Source organism: Paramisgurnus dabryanus, chromosome 9 (assembly GCF_030506205.2).
Source record: "Paramisgurnus dabryanus chromosome 9, PD_genome_1.1, whole genome shotgun sequence".
Classification (NCBI taxonomy): Eukaryota; Metazoa; Chordata; class Actinopteri; order Cypriniformes; family Cobitidae; genus Paramisgurnus; species Paramisgurnus dabryanus.
In genome coordinates this window covers 40403895-40430410 of record NC_133345.1, presented here as the reverse complement: position 1 = coordinate 40430410, position 26516 = coordinate 40403895, and the positions used below count along the sequence as shown (strand labels likewise).

Here is a 26516-nt window from a genome sequence, read left to right as displayed (position 1 = left end):
GACAGATTTAATGACAAGAATGTGCAGAATTAAAAGGAGAGTTCGTTTTAATGATGTGTTTGCCATAAATAAAACTAAAAACACAAAATACACGTTTAATAATTATGTCTTAATTAAATTAAATACTTTATTTTTATTAAAAACATATTTTTAGAACAACCATGCTATTATTTTGTATAAAGTGTAAAATGTTTGGACAGATCTTGCTGCTTTTACACTATTTTGACCAGCAGATGTCGCCAGCGTGTATGGTGTTTCGAACGGTTCAAAAAACTGAATCAATTTGTGAAGCAATTGGTTCAATTGATTCGAAGCTTCGGAAAGCTTCGTTTCTCCCATTACTAGTTTACGGTGCGCAATATAACATGTGTTCATGTTTCACGTGTAAAGAAACTTATCTGTATAGCGCTGTTTTCACTCTCCTCAAAACGGGCTGAAGTCTTCCTTGTTCTCCCTCATTCGAAAGCAGCTTAGCTTCCCGTTAGCTAAGCTAGTGAGACTGACGTATTCCTGTGGGCGGAGTTTAGTCAGAAAACCGTTCTACTGACGTCATTATAGCAGGAAGTAGAGGGCTGTAGTCCAAACGGATCGTTCGCTGTAGGCTTTGAAAGGTGACTTCTGTTAAAGAAAATATATCGCCTGACAGTGAACTTTGAGCTTTAGCATTTTACATGTATTATTTATGCAATTATAGCAACATTACACACTAACTAGGGTTTAAAAAATGGGGTCAGAAAGAACGTTACTCTTAAAACTTTATAAGGCCCAGTAGATTATAAAGTGCAATAAAGTCTTTGGATCATACAGAGTTTTTATAATAGTCTATTAATATTTTTATGGCTCAGGGGTGAGAACAAGAGAAAGGAAAGACCATGACAAATGTTGAACAATGTACAATGTTTTATTAAAAAGTAAAGAAATTACATAAAGAAAAAAATCTGTCCCCAAAGCTACCGGCCCCCTCCCTTTTATATAACACAAGATTGTACAACTGGCAGTGACACTGAAAGCGATCTTTATAAAAAGAAAAACACTTTCGGAAACAAAACTGAAAAATCTCAAGATTCCTGCTGCGGGTGAAAAAGGAGATCCTTAAAGTTTAAAGTTTCCCTAACAGGTTGCAGAGTTATAAATCCATACGAAAGCTGTATTTGATCACCACTGGCACCTCCACAACCTGAAAGAAAGCATTTACACCTGTGAGACTTTTTAACCCCTGAAGACAGAAGCTATGTGGACATTCAACACAGATCGTGTCCATTCTGCGATGGAAATGTGAAACAACAATCACGAGGGTTGTAAAGCGCAAACAAAAATGTAGAAAAGTAGAGAAATAGTGATATCAATCAAGCATAGGATGTTCAAGCAGAAACCTCCATTGGGTCATCCAGATGTGGATGAGGGGATATGATTTGTGGAGAAGCAACATAACTACAGACTTCACACATAAACTGTATCTACGTACAGTTAGGGGGCAAACCACTAGGGTGCTTATGTGGTCATTGTAATCCTGTAAAATGTTAGAGGAATAATTATAATAAACTGATATGTGGACATCCAGTCTGCACCCATCAAATGCTGGTAATATTGTGTTTTTTAAAACAGGCAACAGGAAATACAATGTATGTGATGAATTAGTTATTTATAGTAATTTAGACTTTAGTGGGGATGTAACATTCAATTGTGAAGTTAACAACAAGGGGAGAGCTCCAGTAGATCGCCATCTACTGGAAAGTAAGAACATTGTACGCTTTCAAATAAATGGACCATCCAAATGCCTGCATAATCCAGCTTTAAGCCATTTTTATTCAAAAACAGGGCCACTACACCCAAATAAACTTCCAAAATAAATGGAGATACCTTCAAATTCAAGATCATACCACCATGGGGGTTTAGTGCCAATTAAAGAGCTCACAGGAGAGTCAGATGACATACAAAAAGTCACAAAGTCATTTTTTTTACATTCTGTGTCTGGTGTTGAATAGTCAATATGGTGACTTCACTTGAAAAGGCCGCATATTGAGGTGTACGGTACCAGCCCTACCGGTTTCATTCTGGTAGATCATTTTGTTAATCTAAGGTCAAAAAAACAAAAACTTCTTCAGCTAAACTTTTAATCAATGTCCTCAAAGTGAGACACGACTACGTGGCATTGCAACCCAATTAGTTCATTTGTTTGGGTGTACAAGTGGTTTTTCCTTTTTGTTTGTTTGTTTTTTTAAATCAAAGTCGAAATGAAAAAAGTCTTAAGAGCTCAAAGCAGATGACATCTCAATTCCAATGCAAATCTTAATGTGTCACCATTATTAATCAACTTAGAAATATAAATCAGTTTTCTCCAAAATATTAACATAAAACCTCAAATAAACAGAAATAATCTACACTCAGGGTAAGTGTAGCGGGGTAGTTTATGTTCTGGATAACAGAATGGGTTACGATAAAGAATACAAATGACACAAAAGGAGCACCACCCTGGGTCTTCATGAGCGTTTTTGCCTCTTGGAATGTCGCTGAACGGCCGAGTCCTCATCGCTGCTGGCGGCTTCCTTGTCATACGTTACGGTTCGTGTCGGCCGCCTCAGTCCGGTTCTCCTGGCGTCCCTCTCGTTGTCGCTGTCCTGTTCCCGATAATCCTTCCTGTTTGTCCGCTTGCTCTTTCTCCGAGAGTCATCTTCGTCTCCCTCGCTATCCGATTGGTTTTCGCTTCGTCTGGCGCTCTTCCTGGTCTTCCTCTGGCCTGAGTATTCTTCTTCGTCATCGTCATCATCATCATCTTGTCTGGAACTTGCATGCTTCCCGTTTTGTGTCTCCTCTTCCTCCTCCTCCACCACCATCACGTCGTCGTCTTCCTCAGAAGGAGTGGGCAGGCGTTTGCGCAATCGACGGCGCAGGTAGTTGACCCCGGGAAGGCTTTTTTGCAGGAGCTCAATGAAGGCCTCCTCCGTTCGTTCCTTGCAGGTCAGAACGTTGCTGGTGGGCTGGTTGTACTCCTCTGCGTTTGAGAAGATGAGCTTTATGTCCTCCAAGAAATCAGAGATGTTGCAGTACTCGGGGGCTTTGAACTTCTTCGCCATGGTGGTGAAGTCCATTGGGCGCCTGATGATTTCTCGATAATCTTCAGCCTCCTCGGCAGACACTGGATCCCTGGACGAGGTGGGATTAAAGGACAGAATATTAGCAATGATGACCCAAGATTCGTTGAAGATCTCTTTCAGTTCACTTTTAACAGTGTATATTGGATTTATTGCTCAAACAAATAGTAGCCTAATGCTTATTTGGCACCACAATGTTTACACCCATCAAACAATTTCTTACTTCTGATCTTTTACCTTTAAAATCTTTTAACCAAAAAATTTCATTAAACATATCTACTTCATAAGTGCCCCAGAGCACTTCACCAGTGAATCAGCGCCATCTGCAGGACAATAGGTGCAATACGCACTAAATCTCTGTAAACACCATTGATTCTCATGCGTCACATGATAAAGTATGGCACATGTTTGACATGGCACTTGGTTATTATAAAGTTCCCATCAAAGCGGCAATGAAGGGCAAGATTACGCAATGCTAACTACAATCCCCTTTCATTGTACCGGAATAGTTTACATAAATAATACATCCTAATCCAAAATGGTAATCTATAACTTTGTGTGCATACCTGAAGGGCCAGCTGTGGCGAAATTTTATGAGCTTATGAAGGATCTCCTCACATTTCCCCAGCTCAGCCACTTCTTTCTTCGTCCAAATCCTGGATCTCTTTCCGACCTGAACACGATCAACAACATCATCAGTTTTGACTTGGTTTGAACTAGTAAACCCTGTTTTGTGCTTGACATGAATGATGTACATCGTTTAAAAATTTAATCATTATTTTGACTAACAATGTTAGAGTAGGCGATATGTTGATATCATAAATGAACCAACACTTTACAGAAGCTATACAATTGAATAAAAAACAAAATGCATGTCAGGAGATTTAGTGAAACAGGAACCTTTTCAGCCGGTTCATTACAGCAGGTTTAGAAATTACAGATATGCTGTTTGAGTCTTTTAATAAAGCACAGTTGACTTTAGGAAAAGGTTTCTTCTTGTGTCACTCACCAGTTCATCAATGTCAGCAGGGTTACTAGGTGCTGGTCGTGATTTAGACGCTGGTTTGGCAGCCGGCTTGGCAGCCGGCTTGGCAGCTGGCTTGGCATTGGAGGGTGAACTCTTCTGTTGTTGTTGTTGTTTCTAGAGATATTATCACAGATTTGTCAATTAGATTAAGACTCTCATGTTTATGTAATCCAAACGTTTAGTGCTGCAATTAACGATTATTTTCATAATCGATTCTTCTGACAAAAACCTAAACATTCATTTATTAGTTTTCTCACTTATTTATATTTAGAAGTGTACTTTATAAACCCCACATAGAGTTTTAATAATATCATATTTTTGCTTTTGATATATTATAACTCTTTGCCCGTCAGCGTTTTTTTTTTTTAAAACTTGTCAGCCAGTGACAGCATTTTTTAAGATTTTCACCAAAGTTTAATGCCTTCCAGAAAATTTTCTTCTTTAAATAGATCAACATACAATATATCAAATGAAAGAACACACCCGATGCTTTCAAACAAAAAAAGTTTCATCCTACCTTCATTAGTTCTCTTTTATCACCTCTCAAATATGGGTAGATTTATTCAAAAACACCAGATTTTGAGCAAAAAACTGAAATAATTACATTTTGATCGAGATCAATATTTCCAGCATTTATAATTTGGGTAAGATAATAGCAGTATTGCGGAAAGCCGGAAATACTCCACATTCGCAGGGTATTGATGAGTTAACTCTTCAATGGCAGGAAAAGTGTTACGCTTTAAATGGAACAATATTGTGCAACCTTAGTTGTAGGGGAGTGAAATTCATTGACAACCATTTTCAAAATCATTTACTATTAATTTTATTGTTTAGTTGTTGCAGCCCTTCAGTGGTCAATTTCCTACTGAAACAGAAAACTGAGGTATAACACCAAAGGCTTCTGCTTCTTGTAAAATAGCTTTTGTCTACATCTACTTCTTCATGTGTCACTCACCGGTTCATCAACTTCAGGAGTGTGACTCTGTGATGATCGTGTTTTAGGTGCTTGTCTGGTAGCAGGCTTGGCATTGGATGGTGAATTCTTCTGTTGTGGTTTATTCTGAAGCACGAAGACATTCGGATTAGCAACAAATCAAAATCATAAAGGGAAAGTTCGGCCAAAAATGATATTAAACCCATGATTTTCTCACCCCCAAGCTGTCCGAGTTGCATATGTCCATCGTTTTTCAGACAAACACATTTTCAGATATTTTAGAAAATGTTTTAGATCTTTCAGTTGATTAAATGTAATGTTACGGGGTCCACGACTTTCAAGTCCAAAAAAGGTGCGTCCATCCTTCACAAAATAAATCCAAACGGCTGCAAGATGATAAAAAAAGGTCTTCTGAGGGTAATCCGTGCAGTGTTGTTGTAGAAATATCCATATTTAAAACTTTATTAACGTTATAAACTACCTTCCGGTAGCGCCGCCATCTTAGTCGCATCCGCATTCAGGATGAGAGCTTACGCAGCTTACGGAGGCTACTCTGCTGCTGCTCTGTGCCCCCGCCCTCCGAATTTGTCATACGTCACTAAGAAAAGTGCGTACACTACGCTAATACTATCTCCTGAATACAGAGGAGACTAAGATGGCGGCGCTACCGGAAGGTATTTATTTTCGTTAATAAAGTTTTAAATATGGATATTTCTACAACAACACCGTGCGGATTACCCTCAGAAGACCTTTGTTTATCATCCTGGAGCCATTTGGATTTATTTTGTGAAGGATGGACGCACTTTTTTGGACTTGAAGGTCGTGGACCCCGTAACATTACATTTAATCAACTGAAAGGTCTAAAACATTTTCTAAAATATCCGAAAATGTGTTTGTCTGAAAAACGATGGACATATGCAACTCTGACAGCTTGGGGGTGAGTAAATCATGGGTTTAATATCATTTTTGGCCGAACTATCCTTAACTTAATTGACAAAACTGTGATAATATCTCCAGTAATTGCTTGACAAGCAGTGTTGTGTAGTAGTCATATTTATATTGAAACAGAAAGCTATGGTATAACAAAATAGCTCCTGCTTTTTGTAAAATAGCTTATGTCTACAGCTACACTTTAGGGAAAGGTTTCTTCATGGGTCTCTCACCGGTTCATCGGTGTCAGGCGTGTGACTCTGTGATGATCGTGTTTTAGGTGCTTGTCTGGTAGCAGGCCTGGCATTGGATGGTGAATTCTTCTGTTGTGGTTTACTCTGAAGCACAAAGACATTTGGATTAGCAACATGAGAAAAAACTTCAGAAACTGATTGACAATTAGTTTGTGCAATAGTCAACTTCCTGTTGAAACAGAAAGCTGACGCAGAACACCAAAAAGTCCTGCTTATGTCAGAGCAAGTATCAAAACACATTTTGTGGCTGGAAGTTGTATACTAGAATACAGATGACGCTATCAATTTCAAACACTATTTAAATGTATAATAAGTCACCACAATAAACAAAATAGGGATTGTTCACACACTTCCCATATCTGTTATTGATATTGGTCCCAAACAGCCCTGTCCGTCTGAGCATCCCAACCAGCTAAACCAAACTACTAATTGTGATGTGCTGTTCAGTTCACATTTATGGGAAGGCTTTTCTATGTATTACCTGCTCATCAATCTCCACTCGTAATCTAGGAGGTGGTCTGGGCGCAGGTTTGGCACTAGGAGGCGAACTCTTCTTCGGTGGTGGTTTACTCTGTGCTTTGGGTTTTGCAGTCTGCTGCTTCAACTTTCTCCTTGGCCTCACTGTAAGCAGTAAAAAAATACACAGTCAGAATGATAAATCAAACCATGGAGAACATTAATAAAACAAGATTTGTGGAGGGTCTTCTCACAGCTGTGGCCTGTGTCCCTGTATTCCTCTTCCTCCGATTCCTCCTCCTCCTCAGACTCTTCCTCTTCTTCCTCAGAGTTGTCCTCCTCCTCACTGTCCTCTTTGTAGTTTCTGCAAGATGTGAATAAATGTAACAACTTTTAGATTTTTTTCACAAAAGACTAAGGCACCATCTTTTTTACCTACTCACTTTTATTGGATTTGAAATTATAAAAAAAAAAAGTTCTCCTGATGTTTTGTTGAGCCAAATCTTAAACATAATCAAGTATGCAAATCTATTCATAGCACTGCATTACAAACAAAAGTTGTGGATTTGCTCCCCAGAAAAAAATATACACTAATAAAATATTGTATAGACTGAATGCCACCTATCTGCTAACTGTTTAAATGTAAACATAAATGTGATGCTATTCTAACACTAAACCAAACCCCTATTTTACAAGAGTATCATAGTCTTGATGCAATAAATAATATATACAAAAAAAGCACTGCAATGAAATAATACACTACAATACCTACAACATCAAGAGGGTGTGTGTATCATGTTGCATACCTGCCCCTGGAGCTGCGTCGGGCGGTCATTGGCTGGCAGGCCGGGCACCGCCATTCACCCGCCGGTATGCGATACAGTGCAGGACGCAGACAGAACAGGTGGAAAGCTTTATTACACTCATCACACAGAATGAGCTTATCATCCTCCCCTACAGACAAACACATTCACAAAGCAGACGAGTTACACACATTAAATCCATCTGGGAGTGTTACACAGCGACAGGTGACAATAACGCCCAGCAGACACTTGATCTCTGATGGTTATTTAGTGAAGTCAAAAGAACCGATACTGGATTTCTTTCACGTCTTCAAAAGTATGACAGGATGCACCTTCACAATCTTCATATTATTTGTCTTATTTATTTAACATAAAATGCCACTTGTCACTTCATTTAAAGTTGATTTTTAGGTGTCCTACCATCTTTTTTGCGGCACACTTTGCAGCGGGAATTTTCTGCAGACATGTCCCATTTGATGCATGAATCCAGCATGCCGAGCAGCACGTGCATGCGGGAAAACGTCTGAGCTTCACGCACGGCAGATTTCCACTTCTCCACCGCCGTCGCTACCTAAAGATTTATTACACAACTGTTAGATGATGCACTCAAAGCCTACTGACAGGACCGCATTAATATAGACTTTCAGATGATGTGTGCACAGGTGCATGTATTTAGATGTTCTTATACGTTTTACATGGCATTTAAACAGCACTCACATTATAAAAAATAGACCATAGTTATGTAGGGCTCGACAGGGCAAGCATTTCATTCACATTTGCAACTAAAAAGAAACACGTGCGAATGTATTTGTATTTGTATTTGAATGTATTTGCGAATGAAAAATGTATTTAAGGAGCACTTGTGCAAAAGGGTGTGGTGGTGACACATCTCCATGGCTCAATTTGAGAAGAACTTAATGTTTTGCAAGTAACAAGCAGGAAGTACATGCTTAAATAAAGAGCAGCCCACTCTCGTTTCCCTATATTTTGGTTGTTTGCAATGGCAGACACTTTCGGAGATCTTTGGAGAGAGCGCACGTTTTAAGGGCGTGAAATGTAAACGACCCCATACAATCCAAAAACACAACAATTTACAAACACATGCCATGTGCAGAGATGAGTGCTTCATGAGAGAAAACAAAGGCATGGGAACCTTGCAGTCAGCTGTGGACTGCTGGCTAAGCTCCAAGCTAGCAAGACGACCGGTTCACAAAAGCTGCTGGACCAGTGATGATGTATGTATCATTGTGCACATGAGCCACAAAACTCACCCTGGCCTCTTCAGCCAGCTTCTTCTGATCATCCACCTCCTCGGCCGTCGTGCTCTCCTCTCCTCCGGTCTTCTTTTTCTTCTTCTGTTTGGGTGCCATGAAGCCCTGTAGAAACTTCTGGATGACGCTCTCCTGCAGGGTGATCACGCGCTCTCCAAAATCCTGCAGTTTTTCCAGCTCTTGCACCTGCAAACAACCCGAGAGTTAAGTTGGATTGTGTAGTTAAGGAGACCCTTATATTATGTTTAAGGCGGGTTAAACTCACTCACCTGGTCTTCAAACGTGTCATCCACGTATCCAAGACCACCTTTCTGCAGACGAGAGGCCACCTCGATGATGTCGCTGCGCAAGAAGTTGAGCAGCTCCTGGTGTCCGTCAGAAGTCTTTAGATCGGGGTTTCCTTTTTTTGTGAGATTGATAGAGTGCAAGATGTCCTGATATCTAAAATCATAAAGTACAGTTAACTCGATTCTTCGTTGTTTGTTTATTGCTCATCATTAGCACAAATGTGACAATCTGAAAAGAAGGGCATATGCGTGTACTTACTGGACCTGTAACCTGAGTTTGAGTTCACTCTCTCTCACTCCCTGAGCGTGAAGACACTCTATAAGTTCATCTAGATCTTTTGGTGCGTCACACACAAACCTGTGTAAACAAGCATTTGTGTTATTGTCCAACACTATTATTTACGTGAATACTTTGATAGATTTTTCCAAAGCAAAGTGTAGACTCAAGGAAAAAGCAAATGAAAGCTCACCAGAGGTTCTGGCCTTGTTTGGGCACAGTGGTCTCGATGCAAGTCTCGGGCACTGGCGCCCCCTGCTGGCCGTTTTCATTCGACGCACTTGCTATGCTGCCTTCATCCTCTTTCTCTCCATCTAATGCGGCAAAGAATGAATGCAATCACAGTCAATCTACCATTAAGATAATGCATACATAAATATAAAACTAGTGCTGCAACTAACGATTATTTGAATAATCGATTAATCTGTCGATTATTTGTTCCATTAATCGATGAATCGGATAAAGCATTCATTTCCAACCCCTTATTCAAAACAGAACTAAAATCTTTAGAAATTGCAGAAACATGTTGCTCCTTGAACACACCTGAGATGTTACAATAATAATAAAATAAAATAAAAATGGACTAACACAAAAAAATACACATGTATGCTTTACATCTGCCAAATATATAGACTTTTTATGATGCAAAAAGGTACACATTTGTACCTAAAAAGTGCATATTAGTACTTCAAAAGTACATATTGACAGTTCAAAGATACATATTTGTACCTAAATGGCACATATTAGGACCTTTTATAAAGGGTACTGCCCCAGTGACAGCTTTGTACCTTATATTTGACTTTATGTGTTTTCTCTGATTGGATGGCTATCTCATTTGTTAAAACTGTTCCATTACATTTGGCCACATAAATGCGTCTTGTGAAAACGGAAACTGCGTCTTCTACTCCCGCGCAAAATGCAAATACACCATTACATTTAAAAAATGTAAGACAATGTTTATGCATCAAAAGGCGGCACTTACTGTATGTTGTACTGTATGTTGGGCCGGGCACGCGCGTCTCCTTGCTCGTCATGAGCTGGAGCGCGCAGTACAGAATAGCAGGAGAGTGACGGCGCGATGATTTAACATACTGGTCCATGACGGGGAAAAGCGTTCATACAACTCTCTCTCAACGTTTTATTTCTTTGTTTAATATCATTGGAGTTTTTTATTCGTTCTAGAAACTTTTTTTACTCACTGTCGTCGCTCCATAAAGCATAAGCGTGTCGTCTTTGTTTGATTACCTCTTTGCCGGCTATAACTTCCAGGTGACCCGCTTACGTTTGGGAGGAGTGAAACACTAACATGTGGTTTTCCTCTACCTTTGCTGTTTTTTATCTTTTCTCTGCCCTGTGTATGAGGCGCCGAACTCTGCAAGCAACAGTGCGCGAGAGAGACCAACGCTTACTTCCATACTATATAGTAGGCGAAAAGCACTACTTCTCGTACTCTTTGCCTACTATATAGGATGGAATTAGGCGGTTTGGAACGCAGTGCGAGTGTGTTCACTCCGCTCCGCGTTTAACTGAAGTTTTTCCTTTTTTTATTAAACGTCTCTGCGTCACGCAACACAACGAATCGATTATGAAATTCGTTGCCAACACTTTTAGTAATCGATTTTTATCGATTTAATCGATTCGTTGGTGCAGCCCTTTATAAAACTATATATAAACACGAGTATGTGTTGGCACTTATGAAAGGATTGATTGGTTTATAATAAGTATATGATGAACTAACCTTCCGTTTCCTCTTCTTTCTTCACCTCTTCATGTTCCTCTAATGGCACCGGTTCCTCTAATGGCACTGGTTCCTCCTGAGGCGGCAGGGTGAAGGTATAGTCTATACTCTCATGCACCCAGCCCTTCTCAACGTACAGCCCGGGAACAACGTCAGAAAACAGCCAGTATCTGCGGAGCATCACACTATACTGTTCAATACTGCTTTAAAGGTGACATAGAATGATTGAACGGGGTATTTATCCTTGTTCTGTGATGTGACATGTAGACAAACATTTTTTTTGTTTGGGTCTGTAATGCCTTAGAAGCTTCCTAAAAACCTCTCTCAGATAGCTCTATTAGGGTGGGGGATTTTAAAGTGGTTTTGCACCTATTTGGCTTCCCCTACTGGCTTAACTTGCAATCTCATTACTGATTGGCTGACTTTGCTGCCACTCAAAAAATGTAGCCAATTATTTTAAAGTGGAGGGGCAGTGAGATGCCTGTGATGTCATAAGCATCAGTTTTTCAGATTGGGCCGTTTTCTGGCTGACATTTCTAAAATAGGAATTTCTATGAGACTGAGATATTTAGCATGTTTAGCACTTTTTGTATGTTTGTGAATGCAGGTAGACCATTATTCAACAAAGACAAGGTAAAAATGGTTTTTCATTCTCCGTCCCCTTTAATACAGGCAGATGACTGTAAATCAGACTAAATGATGGGAAGTTAGTTACCGGTTGTGATTGCGGTCTGTGCCCAGCGGTGTTCTTCTCAGGACCAGTTTGGCTTTGGTAACCCCATCCTGAAAAGCTTTCTCTATAGCCACCATCTGCCTTCTGATGCGTTCCTCCTCTGCCTCCTTCTCCATACGCTCTTTTTTTTGCCGGTCCTGCTCTTCTTTATCTTTCTTGGCTTGAATGGCCAACAGGCGTCTACTCTTGACCGTGCTGATCATGTCTTCTGCCTCCAGCTCTACTTTTTGCACCTCTTTTTTTACGTTCACCTCCTTCTTTTCTCCCCCAGCATCGGTCTTCGCCTCCATCTGCTCTTTGCGTTTCTGCTTTTCAGCCTTCTTGCGGTCGTTGACCTCTTTAAGCACTGCGAACCGTTCCTTCCACAGCTCGGCTGATCGCTGCTGTGTGGCCTCCATGTGATCCTCCACCGAATACGTCATGAGGATCCGATGGCACAGCGCCACCAGCAGGCTGACCTTTTCCTGAGGCGTCAGTTCAAACACCTCTGACGTGTCGAGTTTCTCCAGAAACTCGCTGCTAACCACATCATCATAGCCGCCGCCGGGCGGCCAGTCCTCCGAACTGCGGACGCTCTCCTCCCCGTGAGCATCTGACGGCCGCAAGCAGAGGCGCACAAGCTCGGATACTGAGTGCAAGGTTAGAGGAATTTCGGATAGCGACATGCCAAGTTCACTGTAGCCTTCGGCCAGCTCGTCTTGAAGTAAAGTTTGAAGCAGCACAACCAGCACACGGTTCAAGTAGAGAAATCCCTCCTTGTCTCCGGCTAGCGCCTCTATCAGGGCGATGGAGGTGATGGGATACTGGTCGTCAGGCATCAGGAGACCGGAATAGCAGCTAAGGAATTCCGTTACCATGGCTATGTCACCAAAAAGGGCATTGGGAAGGCCCTCGGGCATATCGAACAAGCGGAATGCGGGCAGGGGCTTGCCATCGAGCTCCTGATCTTCAAAGCGTCGTGACATCTCCCGCCTCACCTGCATCTCCTTCTCGCGTCTTTCTTTTGCCTTTTCACGCAGCTTCCGCTTCATTTCCTGACGCTTCTGCCGAAGCATGTCCTGTTTCTCCTCATCGCTCAAGAGAGCCCAGCGCCGTTTCTGCTCAAAAACCTCCCAACGCTTCTCCACCAACTGCTTCAGCTCCTCGGGGAGACGCCCACGATCCTCTGCCGACAGAGTCTTTGCTGCCTTAGACAACAGGGATGACAAAGTGGACTTTTTGTCCTCTTTGCCTTTGTTTTCCTTGTAAAAGCGAAGAAGATGCAGGGCCATCGGTGGCAAGGGTTTGCCCAGCTTGGGGGTGCCAGCACTTAAACTTCTTGCCCGCTTTTTTGGGCTTGCCGTCGCAGGCGAACCTTTGGCGAGATCCAAGAGAGTCATCTGCTTCATTTTTGGTTTCTTGGAGTTTTTGTCCTCTTTTTTGCCGGACCTCTGGCCATTGGGAGTCTTGTGGACTCCACTCTTGCGGCTTCTTCTGGCATCAGTTTGTTTCTTGTCCCCCTGCTTTTTGCTGGATTTTGGAGTGGTCAGGAAGCTTTCATCATCGGATTTCTTTGATGTACCTGAGTTTTTGATTTTTAAAGGAGATCCATTCACTTTTTTCACCTGGCAAACAGAAAACGTAAGTAAGATGTAGGATCTTTGTTTACAAAGACACAATACTTTCAATTGAATTAAAGGTCCTACTAACGAACGCAAGATTGACTTCAGTCATCATCAATTATAAAAATAACTAGAAAACTTTTCATGGCCTCAAACTTTTAACCATTTTGAAGTCCAGAAAACAAAATTAAATGAGCTGATTTTCAGGTTTACATGCTTTTTAACCCCTTCAGACCTGAACCAATCTGTAAAAGCACTTTTATTGGTTAAAACCACAAAACGTGATGTCCATTCCAGTGGCCACCGGGTTTGAAGGGGTTAAATAATTGGTATATTGTGAATCCTGCCAATTAAATGCATTTCAATTTAGTCACTTGTGAGGTTTTAAGTTCATTATGTTTAGTTTTTTCTTTTATAAGACATGTTTATGCCCAGATTTTATTATAAAGAATAGTTGATTAAGACTATTGGCCTTGGTCATCCCATCCTGAAGCCTGTAAGACTCAAATTGAACAACCCCTTAGGTTCCAACGCACCTGCATGTGTTCCCAAAGGGTTGGACTAAGTGGTACGTTCTGTGAATCCTTCTTTTTCTTCTCCCCTTTAACGTTCATTCCCTCGCCATCTTTTCCCGACTCACCCGTTTTTTGTTTCTTATTGTTTTTAGCTTCGGGCGAGCACATGCTTTTCCTCTTAGCCGATGGGTTTTCTGCCAAAAACTAAAAAGGAAATATAATATATATAACAAAACTGTAATTTTTGGCAACGTGCTGATAAACATTTTCGCAAGCATCACACACACATAAACTCTACCTTATGTGGGTCCAGTAAAAAGTCACTGAATTTGCTTGGCAGGTTAAACTTTTTAACCAGTTCATCCTCCACCACCCAGGGGGCGCTCTCACCCGTGCCCAACCTCAATGCGTTGTGTCTGATGAAATACCGCATGATTTCTTTGTTGGGAGGTCGCTCCGTTCTAAACAGGCTGTCTACGGGGACGTCGCTGATGACTTTGTCCTCGTTCACAAGTTTGACGTCATACTTGTGGGGCAGAAATTTGGGCATCACCCACTTTTTCTTCTCTTCTTTCACACTGGTGGCGCTTTTTCTGGGTGAGCGACGCATCCTATCAGCTACAATCAAAACGGCAAGAAACAAATTTTAACGAAGACATCCACAGTAAAGCGTAAGGAATGATAGGGTAATGCAAATAGCGCTAGCTCACCGAGACTCTCTCTTCTGTTCTCCTCTTCTTTGGATTGGGGCTCCTGCTTTAGGTTCTCCTGACTGGCATTTTCTTTATCACTGGATGGAGAATCACAAGCACCTTCCATCTTTTTATCTGCATGTTCTTCTGGTGGGGTCTCCAGAGGATGAATCTTTACCACCTTTACACGCAATGTTTTTTCCTTGCCAACCTTAAATAGAAAAATTACATTTAAAAAAAACATATCTTAGTTTGAAAAATGTTATCTCAACATGCAACATTCTGCTTATGAAACAAAAGGCTGTGTGAAGTGGTTTCCAGGAGGTTGTTAAAATGTTCTGGGTGGTTGTTTTCTGGTGTAACTTAAAAAGGCCACACCCAAGTTCAGGTTAGGGAGTTTATCAAACCTTTAACCTTAAGTATGTGCAATAGTTGCCACTAAAAAACATTTTATAATGTTATTACTTCTATCACAAAGTTTGTTGTAATTACTGGTCAAAACAAAGTCAAGTTCATACCAGAAAGTCACACTCCTCATCCACTGCATACTTTGTGAGAACCTCCACCCAGGCCAGATCAACTAGCTTATCAAGAGATACTGTGTTATGGTGCACGATCTCCAAAACAGGCTTCTCGAACCACACTGGATACTCCTCCTGAAGCCTGCGAAAGCAAAACCATTTAGTGTTATTGGTGCAATATAATGCTCACTTTGGATTTAGCATTTGAAAAGTGATAATAATTGGGAACAACATATCCTACTTTTTCCTGAAACATCTAACAGCCTTTGTTTACAATATATCCCGAGATATACCCTACTTGATATTTCTAGAAGCTGGCAGGTAGCTTAGAACACTAGTATGCCCTTGAAGCTAACAGATAGACAAAACCAAATTATAAAATATCAATGTCAGTGTTTCCGCTATATACATTCAACCGTGGCGGCCCGCCACTCCTTAAACATCCCCGCCACGCCTGCGGTTGTGGATAGAAGGGATACAGCAAACGAAATCTCGTTGGATGAGCACTGTTTTATCCTAATCCTTTAACCAAACCAAACTCTAAACACAAAATTTCACACGATTGTAGGATGTATTTGTATCTAATTTAGCCAGAACCGCTGTTTTGATCCTAATAATCCTACCTTCAAATCTAATCCTTAACTTTTCGGCATTTGCTGTATCCCTTCTAGACAAAACCCACAGCGGCAGCTCGCAAAAAAGCTACCGAAATGTCCGCTCTGCGAGACTGGCTGTCTAGAAATAAATTCCTTTCTGGATTTGCGTTGTTCACTCATTTATAAATAAATCTCCTAAAATATAATTTCCTCCATGGGTTTAGTTTCATACACAAATAGATTTAAATCAACAGAGGATTATTAAGCTACGTTTCTGTTTTGAGAAATAATAATAAAATAAATAAGCCTATACGAAATATGTTGCACTTAAATAATTATTAAATTGACAAAACGAATAAAAAAGTATTTGAGTTTCTGTTTTTTTTTGTGACGTGCTCTAAAACCAAACCAGCAGAAAGCACGTCATGTTTTTAATGATTATAAATAAACACAAGGTTTTCTCCTTATTGTGAGTTTACACAAATAAAAATACATCATTTGAAGTTTCGAATGTTGTTTTACTTTTATCTTTATGACTATAAATTTAGGGTAATTTAAGCTGCAAGGTCATCACGCATATGATGTTCACCGGCGCATATCTACACCAACACAGCGCAGGGCTGCGAGAAGACATTATTAAACTTTTGATTTAACTTATAACGAGTTTTTTGGACATTCATTTGGAATCACTGTACTCATATTATCAACTTATCTGGCCATTAGTTATTCAGTATAGGCTATAATCGCAGCGCGCTGCTGTCCGCTCAGCTGTCAGTCAATCGTCTGTGCTTTAGATCGACACCATGGGCGAGGCTAGCCCCTTTTTAGGGGTGCTTCAGCACCCCTAAAAAGGAGCTCAGCACCCCTAAAACTTGGGGCAAGAAATTTAATTATTCTAAAATGTTCGTTTTTGACCAGGTTAAATAATGTCCAAAACATACTCCGTAGTTTGTGGTTTAAAATGAATAATAAGGTAGAAAATGAAAACCTCCCCGCTTAGCAAATGGTGTCATCCTCTTCTTCTACTTCTCTGTACCTGCATCGCTTAGCCCGACCATTCAGTGCGAAACACACGCAGAGAGAGAATCAGTTAAAAGTGTTGTGTTGCAACTTTTTTGTTCAAATCTTACAAAATGTTTACGTTATGTTTATAATGAGCGAGTACATCACGAATCAATCTTTCAAGCCGTGTTTTTGTCTTATAATGAATCACCATGGTACACGTATAATAATTGTTTATTTTCGTATTATTTTAGTCCGGCGGGTACCCGCGTGCGGAGTAGCAAAGTACCTGGGTGACTCGTCCATTTAAACGGAGAGAAGTAGCGCCGGTAACAATGTTCTTCCGCAAGACGCATGCAGTGCGTCTCAGTGGGTAGTTGCATGCGTGTGTCTCCGTTGTTAAAGTTTGTTGTATGATTTATCGTTAATTTGAGACTTATTTTAACAATCGGGAGTCATGTAAACATGACATCACGTGCGTCTTTTCTGTTCAGTTGTTATGAAAACATGGCGTTTGGAACAGAGTGAAAACAAACTACATATCACTGTATACCACCAGTAGGCTACCGGTAAGTTATGTGTGAAATCACTAACTGTCTGACTATCAAACTAGACAATAAATATTTTTTTAGTTTGTCACATATAGACTAATATGAAGGGGATAACGTTTTTAACCCTTAGTACAGGAGTCACAAGTGTTTTGTTTTAGACATATTGTAAAGGTAATGTAATGGTTCAATTAAAGGACTGTTAAAAGAAAAACTGCAAATTAACAAACTATTAATAAACCTACCATATGTTGTAGGCATAAAAGTTATAAATTAGGAGATTTGTCATTTTGACAAAAGCTTAAAACGATACACTGTATATTCACATAAAACCACACTGCTGGTGTAGCCCACCTTTTGTCCTGAGACTTTAATATGGCACTAATGGCAAAAATGTGCTAGCTCACCATTAATTAGAAATAAAAAGGTTGGCAAAAAAGATGCATCTGAAAACTTATCAGATTGATGCTTTAAAATGTTATTTTAAAAAAATTCTAAGGGGGAGCATGCTCCCGGACCCTAGAGGGGTAATATTCTTCTCATCTTTTTCACCCCTGACCCATTTTCATGCCTGAAAGGTCTCCAAAAAAATCTTTATTTTGGAGTTAGTTGAACCAATGTTAAAATGATAGCTATTTAACAATAGACATATTATTGGTTTCTGTAGGAAAAAAGAGCGGGTGGTGGCAGCGGAGCTCATTGGGTGCTCAGCACCCCTAAAGCTCTAACCCTAGAATCGCCTCTGATCGACACTCACAAAGTTTCACATTAAATGATAAGATATTTGTCCAAAAACAAAAGGCTAAATACTGAATACTACTTATATGCGACTGCAAGACATTAATAGTCGAACCTGTTTCTAAGGAAACTTATATTATTCCCGTGGAAGAGAAGAACGTTGGTAATAGAAACTTGAGGCAGACGGTGAGACTGTTTTATCTGTTTTCAGACGAAACAGCAGGGTCGGGGTACCCGCGGGTGAACCGCATAATATTTGATCTAATGGGTGTAATAGGCTATTCGCGTGTCATTTGTGTTGTAGATGCAGGTCGGGACTCAATAGACAAGAGTAAAATGCGGGTCTAACATCCAAGACCAAAATTCGACTCGTTTTTAAATGTCCCGTGCTTATTTGTGTTTAAGATCTGTCTGAAGACCGATAAAGGTTTATATTTAACTGCGCGATTTGCGGTGTGAACGGCTCGGGGTCACAGTCTTTATGTCAAATGGTACGGGTGTGAAATAAAATTGCTGCTGATGTCGGATAACTGGTCGGTTGTTCTGTCAATCAAAGCGGTGCGGATTATCAAACAGGACTGCATGACTTTGTAACAGCTCTGTACGCTAAACACGAGGACGAACTTGCAATGCACACTACATTAAAACTACAATGAAATATCCGAACTACGTACGTAGCTGTGTAACGTTTTTTAAAGAAAATACAGTTTAGATCAAACATAGAAAAGCAATATGCTATAAATATAAGGAAAAGTAAATGACAGTGTGAAAATTATAAAAAAATACATGTTAGTTTACTGTAGCCTATATTCTACATAAAAATTTTTTTTTACATGTATAATCATCATGGGCGCCCCCTGCCGCCACAGCTGGAAAAAATCCTAGAGGAAACACTGAATGTAAAGTATAACATACACGAAGAATAAAGTCAAATGAAAAGATTAATTTTCCAACTTCAAAACTGCTAAGATTAACATTCTCAAACATCAATAAAACAATCATTTTGTCGTAAAAAAACCTAATAAAGGGAAATCAAGAATTCTGGAAGGTCTCATCGTGGCCAGCAGATGGAGACACAGAGCTTTCACAAATATACAATTCATATACACACATAATGCACTGACCACAGGTCTCTAAAGGCATCTTACATAAGCAGCTTATGACTAAACCGTCCTATTCTCATCCCCATACACATAATCCATCCGATCAGAGTCATTTTTTCCACAAAAAGAGCGTTTTTTCCCCAATTACTGAAGAGAAATCACTTTTAAACTTGAGGGTCAAAAGGCCAAACACTCAGGAGAGGTCCTGTGACTTTACACTATAATAGATCATACACTGCAGACATGCCGTGTATTGCCGAGTCAGTAATAAACTAAATAAATTAGTTTTTCGTAAGTCTTCATCTGAGGTATTTGTGGGGTTTCTCAACAAGTATTTATATATGCAATTAAACTAATTCAGTACTCTGCATGCTATATAATTATTTCATGAAGTGTGTCAGGAAAAGACAAAGTAAACACAACGGAGGCCTGATGGCTGAAAAGATGGTTTCGTTACTCCGAGTTCATCCATTCACTGGATCTGGTTACTTACAGCTCAGTGACCTCCTGCTCCTCCTCCCAGGCCTCCTTGTGTGTCAGCTGGTTGCTGCCGGTGCTCTTGCACGTCCATATCCGCTCCCCATATCTTCGCAGCCGAGCCTCGTACTCTCTGAACAATGCCGTTAAGGACAAACATCATACTCAGATACTAAATTAGTAATGCTTCAAGCTGTTCTGAAACTAAAGTTTGGGTAAAGTTTGCATTAACTGACTATGCACCGTCAGACTGAAACTGTGCCAGTCCACTATGAGAGATCTTCATTCATAATTAACACGTGTGTACTGTAACACAGTAGCTTAATAATTAAAACAGCAGCACTCGATGATGAACATGTTTTATACATTTAAATAATATAAAAAGCACTCTTGGCGAGACCTGGGAGAAAAATATCACATTAAATGTGCCAAATAATGCATTGAAATAATATGTTAAATTGTTAAGTTCAAATATTATCCAGAAATGATTTTACATGTCCATTTACAACCCTAAAGTTTGCTCGGTCTATAACCTTATTTGGAAGGGTCATGAATAATAATGTTGAGCTCTGCTTATTTCAGTAGCTCTGTGTGTGTAAACAGACGTTATGTTTGGGCCTGTATCAGACGAAGATACAAAATTTAAGGAATAATCAATTACTTGTAGATTGGAAATTGACAATTCTGAGTGGTAAGTGTGTGGTTTTTTTTCTTCAGTATGGACCTGCAAAACGTAACTGTAACGTCAATAGTAGAACTTCAGCCTAAACAGCAGCATATAGCTTTAGCTAGCATATAGCGCTAACTCAGCCGTCAAAACTTTGTTTTTAGCATTGTAACAACATTAAATTAAGTACAATGTGTAATTTAATGTTTGGGCGTACATCTGGACTGTAATGTAACAGTTGGTGTTATGTTGAGATTGGCCTGTTTTTCTGTGGTCTTTTGTATGCACCAGGTTTACATAAGAGTAAGGAAACAATCGTGTTTGAGGCTCACGATATGCCATTACCATGTACAGAGCTCTTATTATTCATCTTTGTTTACAGTTTTACATTCTACGGCACCTTTAAACATTTATAACAATCTTTTAATTAAATATTTTCCATTTGAGCTTATGTTGTTTTTAAACACAATATTAAGAAGCTCTTATAAATTAATTTCGTCTGACACGATGATACTTTTTTTATACCTTTAACCATATCAATTAATCAATCAAACATGTAAAACTCACTGAATGATAGGGAAAACAGACGCACCATCACAAAAACCCAAGCATAATCACTTCTAATTTCTAGTCTCAGTGTGCTGAGATTTATCTGCTAAAATCATGATGTTTACACACCCAATAAAATTACACTTCTTCCAGATTTAAACCTGTGAATTAAGCCCATCCCTTTAATCTGACGCCCCTTCTTCCAAAACCCCGCCCCTCGTACATATCAGCCAACCCGATGGCGGCAACCCAGAACTTGCTAAGTGACTGACAGACGGTACATTGTTTCCGATTGGCCAAATATTCCAATTAAAAGATTATTTTGCTTTTGTGTCAGTACAAAGCCAATTCACAGAATATTTCAGAGCAAATGTTTATTTTAATTCGATTACTATGATAACAACATACAAAAGCAACATGTGGTTGAGTTAATGCTGCAGAAACTGACTGAAAATCCAGCGTGCACGAGTGCCTAAAGTTCAGCTTTACTGTACTGTCAATCATGACAAAACTCACGTGGCGGGCAGAAAACGACCTCGGCATACTGTACGTCTATTAGTACAAATAATAATGTTCTTAACATCACATTAACGTTACATAGGACCATCTCTCACACACACACCAGGTTACGTTATCAGCTCACATCACAAGTGTCTTACACAAGCTTATGTCATGGCAGTTTGGATGGGAAACTGTTTAGCCAGACAACACACACAAACTGTGCGCCATGGAGTTAGCATGCTAACATTAGCTTGCTTTGAAATGCACAAGACTAAAAAACGACATGACATTCACCACACTTCATCACTTTAATCCAAGCCAAAATAACACTCGGACGTGTGTTTAACCACGAATAATAAGAACGTCATGGTCACCTTCAGCGTGACAATAAGATCCAGCGCGCGAGGGGAAACAACAATAAAAGCGTTAATATACGGCGATCCCACGACGATCCGCCTGTGAATGACGGATCGAGACCCTCGCCCGAATGTGTTTGTGAAGCGTACAAATGTACGGTACAGACGGTCATAAAGGATACTCTTTGTTCTTGAAGGCCTCTTTAGTGTGCTCGATGATGTACACCTCCTCTCCTGGGCCCGGCGGCTCCGACAGCGGCTTAACGAGCGGGTAGGGCCTTCGTCCTAGCAACGGTGCCATCGCGGACTGCTAGGTTTCTTGAGGTATCTGTCGGTAATGTGAACTTCTCGATCACAGCTTGAACTGAATATCCCGTGAAATCCTTGCGTCTCAGCGGCGTAGCATCGGGGCTAAGCTAGCGCGCGTTCGCTTTACTTTTTCCGCGAAGCGAGTGAAAACAAAACCCAAACAAACTGCGGCTTTGTTGATCAGTTACATCTTCTCTGTGAAACTCGCTGGTTCGGAGGAGCCCATGGGGTCATGGTGATATGGCTGTAAAAGTGTTGTGAGGGAACGGAAGCTCTTGAAGTGCCGGGGTAAACGCGCGAAACGCGACTGGAGCGGAGGCGGCCCTTCAGAGCTGGTATGGCGGGCTTTCTTCAACCACTCAACTCCGTGTTGTGCAGGCCAGAGAGACGTACAACTTTTTCTATCTTCGGCGAGCGCAAACCGCGTATATGTTGTTTTGAAGGAAGTGTCGATTACATAAACAAACAAGAAGGTTTGTAGGCGATTGAAAAAATGGCGGGAGTTCCTGCTACACCGGCAACATTCCGTACAACCTCAAAACTCCGTTACCCCGGTAGCAAGCAGCGTCTCAAGCGTAAGCACCGCCCATCACATACAGCTATTGGTCATTAAAGAACTACGACACATACCGAGACGTTTTATTGGTTGATTTAACTGTCAGTTCTAACTACTCCACCTTTTGTCGTAGCAAAACACACGCCTCCGATCAAAAATACAAGGGGTGTTTTGAAGCGTGGTTAGAGGTCAGGTGTGTGGTAAATTCAATATATTATTTTTTTAAATGAAAGTATACTCTTTTTTTATTTTTGATATTAATATAAAAATATTTTTTAAGCTCGGTAGTTATATGGCCAAATGCCTTGTTTCAGATTAAAAGAGATTGCGGTAATGAATTTAAATGGAGACAATAGAGTGCACACGACACTTTTGTTCCAATTAAAGAGACAGTCTTGATGAAATCAATTTTAAGTATTAAAGTAAAACTAATATTCAAGCTTTAAATTTTGCTGTACACACCGAATGAAATCTTATAAGATGTATAAATCCATATAAATAAAGTTCTGTAAAATAAAGACTTTAATTTCCATCACAAGAAGCCTGAGTAAATAATTATAACTGGCAACATTATATGATTCATACACATCTTGTTTATTGTCTTTTTTATTATTTGAAAAATACCTCAAAGACTATGGAAAGCCTAGACCTTCATATTTGTTATACAAAAGTGACCTTTCCTTATAAAAAAAGATAAGCATTTCTTTTCTTTTAGTAAAAACTGACAAAAGAATGAGGATTAAATAAGATAAAGGTTGGGTTTTACACAAAAATGTGTCCTAATTTGCATGCATTACCATGTATGAATACAAAAAAATGTTTTAAATACTAATAGAAGATACTGTAAACATAAAACAGATTACTTTAAAAAGAAATCTTGAATATGTGAAAAGATAAGTTGTATGTATGAACATTACTTCATGCATTACATGCGTGTTCCACTTCTGAATTTCATTCTATATTTAGACATCATGCATTTTTTTTTACAATTTCTTTTCAATGTGCAATACAAAATCCATTATCTTCATTAGAAAAGACCTAAAAAGATCTGAGTAAAATCTTGTGAAGGACATAAAAACAACAACAAAACATTCGAGCTTGTTTCTTGATCAAATAAAGCTGTAGAAATGTCTTTTCAATGTGCAGTTTAGTCTTCTTTGTTGAAACTTTTGACCAGTATGGTTTATCATAGCGAGGTTAACTCATAGCTGAGTTTTGTTCAGTGCAAACTCTTTTAAGCGGTGGGGCTCCAACAACATCATCCTCCTCCTGAAACAGGAATAATGTTAAACAATGTATTCAATCAACAGCTCATTCTAATTTCCAGTATGCACAAGCTATTTCCAATGTATTTATATAAAGATTGGTGGATGTTACCTGAGCGGATAGAGACAACACATCTTCTTTAATGAGAGTCGGTGGCTCATCTGTGACTTCACTGCTGGTGGTTGATGTCTCTAAATATGAGGTTTGATCACGAGAAGCAGAGAAAAACATTCAAATACAAAGTAATGATGCACTTAATCACATGATTTTGGAAGAATTGCGTAAAACACTACATGCAACAATATGTCAGGATTATATTTGAAAATGTTTATGTTTTATTGTAAATAAATGGGGGCAATATGCTTGTTTAACAAGAAATGCAACGCAAAAAATAAAAGTAATAATCCTTTATGCAAAGAAAATAAATAGTTTCATGTCTTCATGTCAAGATTTTTTATAGAGAGGGTATTGGCATATACCTATAAATTGACAAGTATGTTTTTAAATTACTCTAAAGCTTATTACAAACTAGACTTGCAGTATACAACAAATCTAAATTTGCTTTATCGCCCATGAAGACTCAATTCTGCTTTAATACTTTGCCTTATCAATAACACTCACCAGCTCACACATAGCTTGGCTTAGGATAAACAGAAATGAGTGTTTGCACCAGCCTTGACATGTTATGGATTATATGATACTGTTATAATAAAGATTGGGATTTCTTTAAATTTGACTGAAGAATATGGTTTATTTCACCTCTCTCAGCCTCCATAGTCTCTTGTCCTAGGGTGGGTGGTTGGGAGTCCTCTGTGCGGAAGTAAGGTGCATGAGACGGACTCACGGCCTCACTGACATGCTGTGGACTGGAGTTTCCACTGCTGTCCACTTTTGTATTAGACTGATAGGCATCTGATAGGAAACTCTGGTTACTGTTGTCATCTGTTTGTAAGAATCAAAGTAATTAAGATATATTTGTGGGTAGTTTCATGAGTAAATGTGAGATTTATAGTAGCTATTCAAACCACATATTGTGAAGAGCAAAGACTGTAATGAAGGTTAGTCCAGTGTTGCGTTACATTAAATAAGGGATGTTTAGAATTGTTTACAGAGGAAATATCAAGCGTGAAGTTTACATAAATATCTCCTGATAGGTGATGTATTACCTTGAAAATCCAGTAGCACAGAGCGGGCATTTTCCAACACTACATCTGTAGGAAAGCCTTTCAATTCCCTCACTGCAGTACCTGGCCCTTTAGACTTGTAAATCTAGAGATGCAAAAAAATGAACACTATATTTATTTAGCTTAATAAACATTTATTTGTTTGTTTGATATCTGTATAAGATGATTTTTGATCTTTTTCCCACTAACCTTTTTAGTCTCTGTAACAGGGACCCATTTAAATATCCGTAAAGATGTGTCTCCCACTGTAACCCACTTCTTTTCCCTTAGAGGAGAAAGGTGAGAAAACATAATTAAGTTACATTGTATTTCCATGACATTTTCCTACCAAATTCTCATTACCATATGAATTTTGTAAAATTGTAATTAGCATATACATGCATATTAACTATTTGATATACGGTAAATTCATAATAAAAATGTACTTACAGTACAGGCAGAATGACACTACTATGCTACTATGATAAGATTTATTTAATAATTCCCCCTTTATAAGTTGAACATTATAAAAATTGTCACAATGAATAAACCAATAAAATTCTTTCTTATGATTCAAAGTAAAATCTGACGCAGGCACGTCCTTTTAATGAAATTTACTCACCTGTTTTGCATGTTGGTATGAAAGTGCGTATGATGTCAGGATCATGAAGAAAATAATTAAATAATGCCTTTTACGTATATATAATTTAAACCAAACATTCTGCAAAGGAAATTTAATGTAACGAAATCTTTAAAAGGCTGTTTAATCCACGTAATTGACATACGCAAGCCACGCCCATTCCCTGTGTACGCTAAAACTCATTGGTTGACGCAGTTGTCTGTCACGTAAAGCTTTGGCGTAATCCTCCCCGCCGCTATGAAGTTTATTTTTGTAATGCTAAGCAGCACAGAAACTTCCCTCGTGAAACAGGCAACTTACCACCTACGGACTCTTTCAATTGCCGCCATGACTTTTTTGATGTCATCTTTGGCTCTGCTGCGCGTCTCCGCTCGCACGGATCGGCCCGACATTTTAACAGCTTGTGTTAGTTTGTCAAGATCTGCCTGTTCCTTGCCTTCCTTCGTCTGCAACTTGATCTCGCGCTGTGCTCGTTCTGGTCTCGCGAGACTTCACAGCGCGCCACTAACCCAGCCTCTCGGCGTTTATTTTACTTTCCTAGTAATTGTTTTTTATATTTTTTATTGACGTTATCAAATATTAAAATTTACATTTTTTATAATCATCGCATGGCTGTACAACATTTATAAAAGGCTGGTACACTTCTGCAATGCCTTCACAAAACCACCAGATGGCAGTTGCATTTTACCAGTTGAGTTTTACAAGCTCAAGACATGAGGATTGATCGACTTCATGCGGCGCCGATAGAACTGACAGGCGGATGACATCAAACTACCGCGAGAGCGAGACGAAAATAGACATCGTATGATTTCCCAAATCGCTCTCGCGGTACTTTGACGTCACTCCGCCTGTCGGTTTTTGCAGCACCGTAGAAGACGAACAAGCCTGTGAATATGTATTTTTCCCATTCATTT

The 26516-nt window shown here is 39.5% G+C and overlaps 2 protein-coding genes across 2 annotated transcripts; both read right to left on the bottom strand.

The window, feature by feature from the left end:
- Positions 1–882: 882 nt before the first annotated feature.
- baz1b (bromodomain adjacent to zinc finger domain, 1B) lies at positions 883–22554 on the bottom strand. The gene is made up of 21 exons (XM_065265145.2): positions 21851–22554; positions 19612–19728; positions 15129–15273; positions 14629–14821; positions 14217–14536; positions 13940–14122; positions 11785–13406; positions 11070–11239; positions 9525–9645; positions 9314–9412; positions 9037–9208; positions 8768–8953; positions 7917–8067; positions 7500–7647; positions 6948–7057; positions 6719–6858; positions 6217–6321; positions 5075–5179; positions 4102–4233; positions 3659–3765; positions 883–3144 (listed from the first exon to the last, which is right to left on the bottom strand). The coding sequence occupies exons 1-21, from the start codon at positions 21967–21969 to the stop codon at positions 2481–2483; spliced, it is 5109 nt and encodes a 1702-aa protein (XP_065121217.1). The 5' UTR covers positions 21970–22554; the 3' UTR covers positions 883–2480.
- A 549-nt stretch (positions 22555–23103) lies between these two features.
- Positions 23104–26065, bottom strand: bcl7bb (BAF chromatin remodeling complex subunit BCL7B b). Its single transcript, XM_065265046.1, has 6 exons — positions 25903–26065; positions 25173–25248; positions 24966–25068; positions 24559–24741; positions 23911–23990; positions 23104–23802 (listed from the first exon to the last, which is right to left on the bottom strand). Exons 1-6 carry the CDS (start codon positions 25992–25994, stop codon positions 23731–23733), a joined length of 606 nt encoding a protein of 201 aa, XP_065121118.1. The 5' UTR covers positions 25995–26065; the 3' UTR covers positions 23104–23730.
- Positions 26066–26516: the final 451 nt, after the last annotated feature.